The following is a 12439-nucleotide window of genomic DNA, read 5'->3' as shown; positions in this document are numbered from 1 at the left end:
TGTAAACATCAGAGTATCCTGGTTTCAAAATGCAGTTAACCATAATTCCCTTTCAAAAACACTGCACCTTTAGACAGGAAAAAAAAATGTTTGTTATATTCCAATAGGAAGTGCTTTCTCAAGCATTCAGTCAAGACATTTGCAGCTAAAAATTACAAGCAATTAATTCTGCTCATACTAATTATGTTGTGGCATTAGACTAACAAAAAACAAGGCACTCTGCCCTTTGGGGCAGTGTTCTGCAGAATTCTGCATAATAACTATCTTTTGGCTCAAAATTAATCCCAAAGCATGCTGAATAATTAACAGGAACAGTTTTTAATTATTATCAAACTCTAAGAATAGGAGAGGAACAACGTTTGCACTTTTTCATTTAATTGTTTATTAAAGTAAAGAAAAATACAGAATTTTACAGTTTACCTTAAAGTTAGAAGCTGTTTATAGGCAAATATTGATTTCTGGAGAGTTTTATTTCCTCAGCTTGCACCCATTCAGAAGGGCATTTTGTACTTCTGCATTATCTGACACATTATCTGAACATCTTTCTAAAGCATGATGATTGCACAGGACAGTTGTATTTGTGAGAATACTCATTTAACCAAGCACTGTAATACCCATTGCTCTTTCTGTTCAACTCAGTAGAACAGAAAAAAAATGCAATATGGTAAGATTTTGCCAAATACATTAAATCACAGCATAGACAACCAGTTCAAGAAAAGCAGCAATTTCTCTACTTAAAATACACAACTGATAGTGTACATATGGCAATTTCTAATCTGAACAAAAATATTTCAGTGAGTTGTATCCTGCTTTCTATGTAACAGGCAGCAACAAAACCAAGACTTCTGGAAAGAACCAGCATTAGTTTACTGAAAAAGGAATGACATATTTGACCAGTCTACACATTCCCAAATTACACTTCAATCCTTCCCAGCTGATGGCACTTCATGTGAGACTAGGTCTCACAAATTCTCTGAAATTGAGTTTAATTTAACTTCGCAGGATGTCAAAATGAAGTCTTAAAACACAGAAATCCCTGTATTCTCCTTTATCTCAAATACTTGCAGCAATTAAATCTTAGAATTACTTTGGAACATTTGGCAGCTGTTTACTTATTTGAGTAATAAACTCCTGAAATTTCCCCTCTACTTGAGATCAATAGTTGAGCCAAGTGAAAGCTGTTCCCCTAAATATGGGAAAAACTTTAGGAAAAAAAAATACAGGAAAACCCCCAACTTTTAGCACACAGTAGGAATAATTTCCTTGTAGCAACGTCACAACACAGTTTTCCCTTTCATGAAGTAGGCTCAACAATATCCAGTATTTTAAGTATCATTACAGTATTGATGGTGGCTGTGTTTACTCTCGTGGTGTCAGTAACACCTGTAGAGAAGTCTGTCTTTCATACAGCAACATAACATGCAATCAGCCTGTTCTACTAGTCAGGGAAGAATCAGTGCATGAGTTATTGTATTTTAAGAGGAAAATGAACCTTTATATCTGTTTCCAAAGAAAAAATCAAATACTGGGAAGTCCTTTCTGCTTGCTCTAAAAAAGTCCAATTCACCAGTTGCATTTTGGAGTTCCAAAATAAATAGACCTCTGCTGCACATCAATGTCACCTATTCCCCAGCTTTCAGGAGATGTTACGAGCTCCCAACACGATCTCTGGGAATGAGCCGTAGATCTGAACCATGCTTTAGAAACACATTTCCTAAACAAAGATAGAAAACAGGATGTATTACTAACCAAGAAAATACAATAAATACATTTAAAGTATAACAGTGTTAAGTCAGCGTTTAGCAGCTTCATGGTAATTCCTCTGACATGCCATAAATAAAGTTTTCATGCTTCCACATAATTTTACCTTGCCTCTCTTTTTCCAAAGAGCTCTTTATTTTAAATGAAAATGCTAGGCCTTGTGAAGTGCAGCTTTCCAAACTCTGCAGTTCCACATTCAAATGCCTCATTTCACTTATAAGCCATAATAATTTCAAGAACAGAAAACAAAGTTTTACTTTTCCACAATTATTTTGTTCTCTTGAGGTCATTCATACATTCATTCATTTTTAGGTCTCTCCTTGGTTCAGTACTTATCGACTTCTAACTTCAGAACCTCAATTGTATTTTTCTTTTAGAAAGGTTCTCCAAATGTCCAATCATAAGTTAGTTTCATTTTAGCTGATTTTAGTCTCATTTAGTTGAAAAGGATAAAAATCCCTTTTAACTTCTAATTTACTCCTTAATTTTTATGCTTATTGCTTTATGATAATCCTTTAATTATCATAAAGCAATACAGGAGTAAATTAGAAGTTAAAAGGGATTTTATCTTCTTTTCAAGAAGACATAATAAATATTAGAAGTTTCTAATATTTAGATGTGTTGATTTTTTTTTTAATATATTCAGGTTGCTTTTTATTTATTAAATGTAACATTTGAAAGTGAAACCACATCACTAAGTGATGTATTTACTTAATAATATATGGAATATTTACTTTTTTACTTCATACTACTACTGCACAGAATCAACTATATTTCATTCCTTACTCAACCTTGAATTAACTTCTAAAACAGAGTAATTTTATTTCTCTCTTGAGCACCCCATTCCAGAGATGTAGAGTGCTCTCACAAATAAGATTAAGATACTTGACATCCATTTAAATTGTCTGTACATTAGAACAAAGCTACCCTTTTCTCAACTCCAGCAAGCGGATCAGGATCAAAACCACTGTATATACTCAACATAACGACCCTTAGAAAATCAATTCAAAATAACATGTTAGCAGAAGACATTCTGATCTTACAGATCTGCCAAGACCTGGCACTGAAGAGATCTACAAAATCCACTGAATGCAAACCTGTCTCACCAGCAAAAGAAAGAACTGCCTACTAACCTTACTATTCTAGATTGGAAACATCCTTTTGTAATGGCCATTATAAAATTCTGAACATTTTAAAACAGGCTTCAGCTGCATCTCATGGAGACAGTAGCTCACCTCACCTTGGTCTGTCTTCATCATTAATATTACACTGGTTTTATTAAAGTTATAGCATACTACTCCCTGAACTAGCAAGGATTTAAAATTGAAATCAATACAAGGATTAAGTGCTAAGCCTAGCTCTTTCAGTTTTCATTTCCCCTGCTCCATGAAATCATGTAAGGAAAATGAAAGTCATATTTGAGTGCTTTTTTTCAGAAAGGAAGGGAAATTGTGCAACAGTACAAAAGCCCTGAAATCCCCAGGGATAACTAAAATTTTATTCCCATGTATCTTACTTTGGAAGTTTTTGAAGAGTAATGTAACAGCAAAATCTGTAGGAACTCTGATATATGAAAAAAAAATAGAAATAAGAAGGGAAAAAAAGTAGATTTTGAGATACTAATTAATGAGGCTGAACAGAAGATTAAACCTAAATTATGTATGTTTACTTGTACACCGAGGAAGAATTTTAGTCTGAGCACTAGGTTTGGTGTAGGGTGTATTCTGGTTGTTTTGTTTGGGTTGATTTTGGAGGTTTGTTTTATTGTGGACTGGTTCATTTTGTTCCAGTTAAGGGCAACATCACACAGCATTGCCAGAACAACTATGCTAAAAAACCCATAACCCATGTGCCTAATTTTACATCTGCAGAATAAGGCAGCGATGACAACATTTTGCATCTAGATGCTTTTAATTTACCTGTTTCTTGATCATGTGCTGCTGTCTTATACTACTTAATATTTCCTCAATATTTATAAGAGCTTAGGAGAGGTAAAGCAACTCAACTGGAGACAGGAATTCAATATGGACAGCTGCAAGAACAATGAACCACTGTATGGATGCCTTCACTCAGCAGTCAAGGAGTTCTAAACACACTTAAAGGATTAAGCTACAACTAATTTGAGCTACATAATACAAAATGAAAGCATACTGCTGAGGAAGAGAAATAGCCTAAGTATACCTTAAGCAATTTTACCATTTTGCCTAAGTATTCATCAGTGGTCACGTGAAAATGTGGCTTTACGTGCAGGTGATGATCTAGTAACTAAAGTAAATTATTAGATTTATTATCTGTATTTAATGCATTTGGTCAGGGGAATCATGACAAGGACAGCATCAGCTGAGAAGTCTGCCTGAGGCAGTACACCTGTAAAATCATAATCCAGGAGTACCAAGGCAGGACAGAAGTCTCTGGTGGAGCAGAAAGCCAAACACTTATTTCATCTTCATTTTCAAATGTTGTTGATGCAATCACAGATCTCAGAAACAGGTCTCTACATTTAAATGGTTTCTTTAACAACTCCAAGAAATTCCCCAAACTAATGTCAAGCAACTGCTCTTCTCTCCATCAGATACTGTTCTGTGCTCTGCAAGGATTTACTTTATACTCTCTAGTTTACACAGCTAAGTGTGCTGATAATGCTTTGTTTTATTTTTCCTGTCTAATGTAAAACCTCCAACCTCCTTCAGTAATGACTGGCAGTCAAAGGGCATAAATGAGACAGATGGATGGAGGCACGGATTTCATGCAAAAACCAGAAGTGCAGCATGTCTCCCTCAACCATTCATCATGTTTGCAAGTAGGAGTAAAATTATTCTGTTTTCACTGGATGACTGGATTCCATAAGCAGCACAGCCATTTTTACTAGTACTTACTAGGTAAGAAATGTTCATATCTTTCTATCAAGATAATCTGTTCCACTCTCTTCTCAAATGGTTTAAGATTAGAGTACTGTAATTATTTCCCAATTAGTTTAAAAGTATAGCTTTTCAAGAACAAGTCCATATGATCTGCCTCCAGACAGCAGACCATTATTGGTACAATTCAACCTCTGTACTCTGTTTCCATGTATTACAGGAGGTGATGGGAAAGGGCCTCACACTTTCCTGTGACAGAGACAAACTCTTCTCTCATAGCCAGCCTTGACTTCTGAAATCAGGGATTTCTGACATGGAACCCCTTGCTGAGAACAACAGAGTGATCAGCAAGAATCAAAAAATGGTTTGATTTGAAAGAGACCTTTATGACCACCTAGTTCCAATCCAACTCTTCTGAAAACACACTCCCCAAAGCCCCTGGAGTTTCTGCTCTAAAACTCTTTACTTTTTTTAACCTATCTCATGACAAGTGCTGCTAGGACAGCAAGTGCTACTGAATTAGAGCAGGGGGGAAATGCAGCAGTTACCTTATTACTGCAGCAGCATGTAATACTGTATTGCCTTCAGGCTGCACCTTAAATGCAAAACTCTGAAGATCAGAAGATCACCACTTTTTTACAGAACTAAATAAACACTGAACAAAAACCCCACTGTTTTTTGGATTTTAACCTTTCACATGCTACAAAGACTGGAGTTTTCAACTACTGGGTAATGCTCCTCCCATTTAAGAGGACAACACCTAAAATGTAATACAACCTCATGTGCAATACATCAGACTGAGAGAAAAATAACAAGTTTTAAATACTGAGATTCATACACAGTAACTTACCTGCTGTCTGTGCAGGGTTTATTCCTATACCATCTAGGAAGAAGGAAAAAAAGAGAAAAAAAGAAGATGTAACAGACATTTATTATACAATTTATTACATTAAACTTGCAGCTCAAAAAACATAGCAGCAAGATACAACTATTACATCAGTCATCATGCAGCTATTTCCTATAGCCAAAAAATAGGAACTGACAAGAAAGCTTCAGCATGGAGGAGTCCAAGCTATATATTTAGACAAAACTGAATTAGTGGTTTAGAATCTTCACCCCATGCATAAGAAATTTAAATAATGCTGCAATATTATTACATTCAATTTGCAGTAAGTAGAGTTTGTCAAACATGAGACAGTATTGATTTTATCAATAAACTTTCACTGAAACCTCAATACAAAAATTATTAAAAATATATATAAACTATATTCTTACCATTTGTAATAATGGCACTTGTTGCTGCAGGAACTTTGAACTAAAGGAAGTAAGAGTAGGACAAAACAACATAAGAGACATAGTTTAAGCAGAAAATATATGGGTAATATTAAATTCATAATTTTAGCTGGTTCACATACAAAAAAATCAGAAAAGTGGTCCTTGAGATTTATAGATATAAATAACTTTAATGGAAATGGATGACTATTGTAGTAGTAATTCCACAAATGTAATGGAAATTTTTTTCTAACTTGTGCAAACGTACACCTGAGACATGTACCAGGTAGCTCTAAAATATGAAGGAAAAAACCCAATAGATACCACACACTATAAATGAGGTTTTTTCTAACTAGGGCAAGTCTGGTTATGAGTTGGCAAATTTTAAGTTTTGGAGAGATGTCTCAGTAGAAACTGGCTAAGGCCAAATAGCCAGAACTTCTCTGCCCTGAGAATTTTAATCACAGAGAGGATAACGCGCTTCCCCTGGAGAACAACTAAAAACTTTGCCCAAATTTTGATCTTTTCCATATTTGTATAACTTAAGGTACTGTGAAACTGGTTCTTGAATCACAACCCACTACATAAGTTAATGTTAAGCTATGCAGTTCAAGGAATGAAAAACATTCATATAACCCAGAAATTATCTGTCATTCTTTTCAATGCCAGTTCACAAGGGGCTTCATTCCTGGGGAAGAGATTAACAATAATTTTTTGCTCTTTGCTAACAAAGCACTTCATTCTGGTCTCAAAGAGATGCAAAAAGCTTCAGTGCTGATCCAGAACAGCCTGAGGTCAAACTCCCATAGATACTTAAAATACTCACACAAATTAAAATAATGGCATTCAAATGTGAATATTTAACTCAGTAATGATTCTCTAAAATCCATTACTCAGATGACCCTATCACTAATTAACATTAGGTTCCATGAGTAGGTGAAGTTAACAGGTTTAATGGCAATCCCCACCAGAAATGGCATCTCCCTTTCAACATCTCCAACACTCATTTCTGGTACCTCATACTTGCTTGTTAAACTTTCAGTCTAGGTCTCTGTGTATGGGTTGTGTTGGCACAGCTGTATTAATACAGAATAAAAATAACTGGGCAAAACATAGTAAAAGCCCCCAATTAAATAATCAAATATCTTTAACAGCAAGCAATATTCTGTATAATGTTCTTTCCAAGTAAATTTACAACAAAATCAATCCACAACCTCCCCCCACAAGCTGTGTTTCCTCTAATAATTTTTGACAAATAATGGTGTCAAAAGTCAGAACATAAGGATCCCTTTTATCCTTCCTAACGATTTTATTGCAATTGCAATGCTCAAACAAAAGAAATTTTCAATAACCCAAAACTTCCCAAGTTTGCCTAAAAAGACAGAGGGAGAATTGCAAGAACAGACTCTCAGCTGATTTTCTGCCATTTAGATGAAGGGACTCATCATGCTTCTGAGCACTCGATTTCACTGTTTATATCCAGTGTCTCTTAATCTTTGTGTGCTTAATCTGAAACAACATGATACATCTCTTCAAACACATTATGTGGGCAATTTAAACACCTAATGATACAGGAGTCCATGTGAAAGATCAACACACAGAAACTAAAGAATACACTATCCACATTTTCCCTTAAGTGACTTTTATATTCTATTCCATATGGCTGATTTCAATACCTTCCACAATTAAAAACTGTATCTTCCAAAATCAGAGATTACTAGAACTGAATGTGAAGAGTTTACTGATAGTTCTGAAGAACTTTTCTGATATTCCACATAAGAAATTTCAGTATTAAGTATCCAATAGCACTTCCTTTTAATTCTCTTCACTGTCAAAAAATTTTAAATCACTGCCATAAAATAGTTAATTACAATACCAGCTATCACCTGAATGCCATCTGCTGATGCATAAATTGAGCAAGGATCACTAAGTTTAGGATTCTGCAAGTTCTGCCAGGCCCCCACTGAAACCAGTAAAGCTTGTGACCATCTGTGACCAACAGCAGTTCCTTGAGCTGAATTAACCACTGCACTTTTATCATTAAAAAACCTTTAGCTTTCAAGAACATGCAAAATGTTAAAAACCAGCATCATCACTCTTTACTTACTTCTTCTGCAGCAAACTTGAGGACTGCTGTGAAAGGTGTGCTCTCAGGCACGCTCAACCTGAAATCACAAAATCACAACACAAGTAAATGCATGGCTGCCAAAACAAACCAAAAAGCAATTTTACCTGCTGTTACACTACTGACTGAAACTTCACTTTTACCAATGGAGATACTTCTGCCAAAGCTGTGCAAGCTCTATTCGGGGGTAAAAGAGGTCCCTGGGGTGTGTGAGATGCTTCAAGTGAAGCCTTTTTAGCAGAGAACAGGACACCTGTAAATGTCAGCAGATGTGGCAAGTCTCAGGAGGTGTGGGATTAAACTCCATAGCAATGTCCCCTCCAGGAGGAGAGAACTCGGCCTTGAGCTGTGGCATGGATGGTTCAGGTGGAACATCAGGAGAAACTTTTCACTGAAAGGGCTGTCAAGCATTGGAACGGGCTGCCCAGGGTGGAGTCACCGTCCCTGGAGCTGCTCAAGAGAGGCCTGGAGGCGGCCCGCAGTGCCATGGCCTGGCTGACAAGGCAGTGATCGGGAAAAGGTTGGACTGGGTGATCTCAAAAGTCTTTTCCAACCTGAACGACTCTGGACACACAGGGCAGCGGGGCAAAGAGGGAGAGCCCCGAGAGCGGGGCTAACCACGGACATGGCCTGTCACTCCACACGGAAGGAGGGAGGGAGGGAGGGAGGGAGACAAGCGCCGTTCCCGCTGTGCGAATGCCCCGCCGGGATGCCCATTCAGAGCCCACCCGCGACGTGCCCCGTCTTCACTTCCCGCCGCCCCACGCAGCGCCGGCACTCACACTTTGTAAGGCAGCCGGGGGTCCGAGGTGAGCGTCACTTTAAAGGTGACCTTGGACCTGTGGAGAGAGCAGAGGGTAAGGGCTGGGTGAGGGAGCGCGGGGCTGCAGGACCCCCAGGCTGCGGGACCCCCGGAGTGTCCGTCTGTCCGTCCCTCCCTCACTCACATGGTGCTGCCGGGGCCGCCGCCGCTCCCACCGACACGTCAGCGCCGCCCGCAGCACGGGGGCCTTCCCCGGCCCTGAGCTGCCCAAAGCGCGCCTGATCACAAAGGGGTGATAACATGCCCCGCCGATCCGCTATGAGGCGGGGAGCGGCCGTGTTCTTCCTCAGTGCCTCACTGCAGCTGGAAAAGAGAGAGTCTACGGTGTGGTTGAGGCGCAGCGGAGAACGGCAGGGACGATTTCTAATGAGGCAGTCGCGCTGGGTGTTGCGCGGCCGAGGTAGGACCCCGGCACCGGGACCCGGCGCTTCCGCGGGGGCTGCAGGGAGACGCAGGCGGGACGGGGAGGGAGCGGGGCCGGGATCGGGGGGATCAGCGGGCTGTGGTCACACCGGGAGTATGCAGGAGTGGGGAGTTTGGTAACCAGAGGCCACGTCTGGTGTGCTGTGTCCGATTTTGGACTCCTCAGTGCTAGAGGCTCCTCTCCCCCTGGAGAGGGTCCGGCGCAAGAGCGCAAAGATGGTGAGGGGTCTGGAGCATCTTAGCAGAGGGAGAGAGGAGAGCTGGGCCTGTTCAGTGTGGAGAAATGACTGAGAGAGGATCGATTAATGCCTATGAATACCTCAAAGTCGAATGCCAAGAGAATGGTGCCAGACTTCTCAGTGATGCCCAGCGACGGGGTGAGGAGCGATGGCCAGGAACTGAAACACAGGGAGTTCCATCTCGACACGAGAACAACTGCTTTACATTGAGGGTGGCAGAGCCCTGGAACAGCCTGCCCAGGGACACCGTGGAGTCACCCATTCTGGAGACATTCAAAACCCACCTGGACACATTCCTGTGTAATCTGTTCTAGGGGACCCTGCCTTGCCAGAGTTTTGGAGTAGATCTCCAGAGGTCCTTTCCAACCCTAATAATTTTGTGATCCTGTTTTGCTCTCAAACCAAAATGGTTTGCAGATGCTTGTTGAAAGTTATGCAGGCAAAAGTGGATGCAAACACTGATTGCTACCCCCTTAGTATTTAAAACTGTTCATATCTTTCTTGTGATGAGGGAACTAGAATGAGAGTTTTGTTTGGATAGTGATGGTTATTTTTATGGCAGAAAACCAGCAGGTTCCAGTTTTGTTTGTGACTTTTGGCAAATCAATTTCTCTTCAATTAGGTGCCATGGAACTGCAAAGTAGGTTTTGTCTTTAATAGTCATGTATCTGCTAATGCAGGTGATGATTGAGTTTTCAACTCTGATGTGTCAGTATTTTCCTTATAGAAGATATTTGTCAGATTTCCCCAGTTTATGCTGTCTGCAGGAAGGACAGCATTCACTGCAAGTGAAGTGTTTGGTATCACACACTGCTTGCCAAACTGGTCATGGCAAAGCATTTATTGGGTTCACCTTCACTGGGGTCTCATTTGGATTAATGTAGATGCTGTACAAAAGGCAGGTGATACATTAAAGTCATTATTTTTTCCCTAAGGAAAAGGGAAAAAAGGCTTCTTGTCCACGTATGAAATCCAGCTTTTCACTCTTATGCTGTTCTTACATGAACATGGACCAAACTGAAAAAAAATAAATTAAAAACCAAAGAATTTCACTATGAGCTTGTCCAATGGCATTCATATTTCCCAGTCTCTCCTGCATTTTTGTTACTTTGTCTTTTTTCATAGCTATATTGAATTTGGGAGTTGTACACATCTTGTAATCCATTAATGATCTCTTGGCTTTTTCATCCCCCTGCTTTTAAGAGATCACATCTGAAATTGGAGCTAATTAATAGTCATCTCTTTATATTTAACCCTGCATTTTGTACTTTCAGCTAAATGTCATCCTATATTTATCATTGCCCTTTTCAAAATCAGCTGTTTTTTTATGCATTTTATGGCTTTGGCTTATGTGGCTCTCTTATCTGCAGCTTTCATTAATGCATTGCTGTCTCCTGTTTTCCAAAGTGTTGAATGCAGATGTGAAATAAAAGACTGATCTTTTCAGCTCTTCATTTCTGGTCTCTCACTTCAAGTACTTCCCCTCTTAGGAAATAAGCAGATCCAAATCTTCCTGTTGTTGGAACTGGACCGTGTTGGTATCCAGATTTACTTGGTTAAATCCAGTTTGAGCATATGTGTGCTATAGTGCTGTGAACAGTCTAAATCCAGGCCTGGCTAGTCCTGTGTTCTGGCCACGTGGTCTTGTCCTCTGTCAAGCAAAGGAACCAACACTAGTGACCAGGTAAAGGATCTGTTCAGGAAACTGATTTGGCAAAATCCCCCAAAATTTAGGTGATTTAGTGTGGCTGTCTTCAGAAACCACCAACAAAGAAGGACATGAGGAAGCACAGCTAGTTGGCAGTAATACTCTACTGCACAGCATCTCAGGTCAGCTTGAGATGCTGTGGAGCTGTATTCTGAGCAGGCATCAGGAGTTTCATGGAAATGCCAGGGAGTGGTGGGCTGACCCTGGCTGGATGCCAGGTGCCCAGGGAAGCTGCTCTGTTACTCCCCTCCTCAGCTGGGCAGGGGAGTGAAAACATGAAGAAAGGCTCATTGCTTGAGGTAAGGACAGGGAGAGTTCAGTCACCAATTACTGCCATGGGCACAACAGACTCGACTTGGGGAAATTATTTATCAAACTAGAGTATGGTAATGAGAAGTAAAATGAAATCTTAAAAATACCTGCCCCCCTCCCTTCTGGACTGAACTTGGCCTCAGAGTTCTCTACCTCTTCCCCCTGTAAGGTCCCTTTCACAAATTACTCCAGTGTGGGTCCTTCCCAGGGACCATAAGTCCTGCCAGCAAACCTACTTGTGGCACCTGGAGCACCTCCTCCCACTCCTCCACTGACCTTGGTGCTTGCAGAGTGGTTTCTTTCACATATTCTCATTCCTTTCTCTGGTGTTCTGTGGTTTTGGGTTTATTTTTCTCCTTCTTAGTTCTGTTGTCCTAGAGATGCTGGTGGGCTCAGCTTTGGCCAGCAGCAGGTTCATCTTGGAGCCATCTGGCATTAGCTCTGTTGGACATGGGGAAGCTTTTGGCAGTGTCTCCCAGACATCCCTGTAGCCCCTGCCACTGCCAAAACCTTGCCAGGCAAACCCAGCACACAGGGTCAGGATCTTCTGATGTACAGGCAGGCATCCAAGTGATTTCATGAAAGGAGGACCTTTTCAGTGCTGCAAATTCAGAATTTTCCTGTGCTATTTCAACCTGTTCAAAGAGCTGGCAGGGTTGATTTTTTTTTTCCTTTATGAGAATTTACAGTGAATAGAGGAGAATGTGCATGATTTTTCTCTTTTAATTGGGAGAGTTAATGGGACTCGTCCTGTCTGCAAACAAGCCAGGGATGGTTTAGAGGATTGCCTTTCACTAATGGGTTTATATACAACAATATCCTCTTCAACACCAGAAAAACTCTTTCATTAAAAAGAAGTCTGCCCTCCTTTCCCTGTGAGTGAAGCCAGGGAAAAAATTATTTCCTAATAAAATTTGG

General features: G+C 40.1%; 1 protein-coding gene across 1 annotated transcript; it reads right to left on the bottom strand.

The window, feature by feature from the left end:
* Positions 1-221: 221 nt before the first annotated feature.
* Positions 222-9015, bottom strand: UFM1 (ubiquitin fold modifier 1). Its single transcript, XM_054271700.1, has 6 exons — positions 8964-9015; positions 8799-8855; positions 7999-8056; positions 5895-5934; positions 5470-5502; positions 222-1714 (listed from the first exon to the last, which is right to left on the bottom strand). Coding segments are annotated over exons 1-6 (258 nt in total). The 5' UTR covers positions 8966-9015; the 3' UTR covers positions 222-1646.
* Between the last annotated feature and the right edge of the window lie 3424 nt (positions 9016-12439).

This window comes from Melozone crissalis, unplaced genomic scaffold (genome assembly GCF_028551555.1).
Source record: "Melozone crissalis strain CALT ecotype California unplaced genomic scaffold, PUWL_Pcris_2 ptg000013l_1, whole genome shotgun sequence".
NCBI classification, from domain to species: domain Eukaryota; kingdom Metazoa; phylum Chordata; class Aves; order Passeriformes; family Passerellidae; genus Melozone; species Melozone crissalis.
This window is presented reverse-complemented; position numbering and strand designations above follow the sequence as displayed.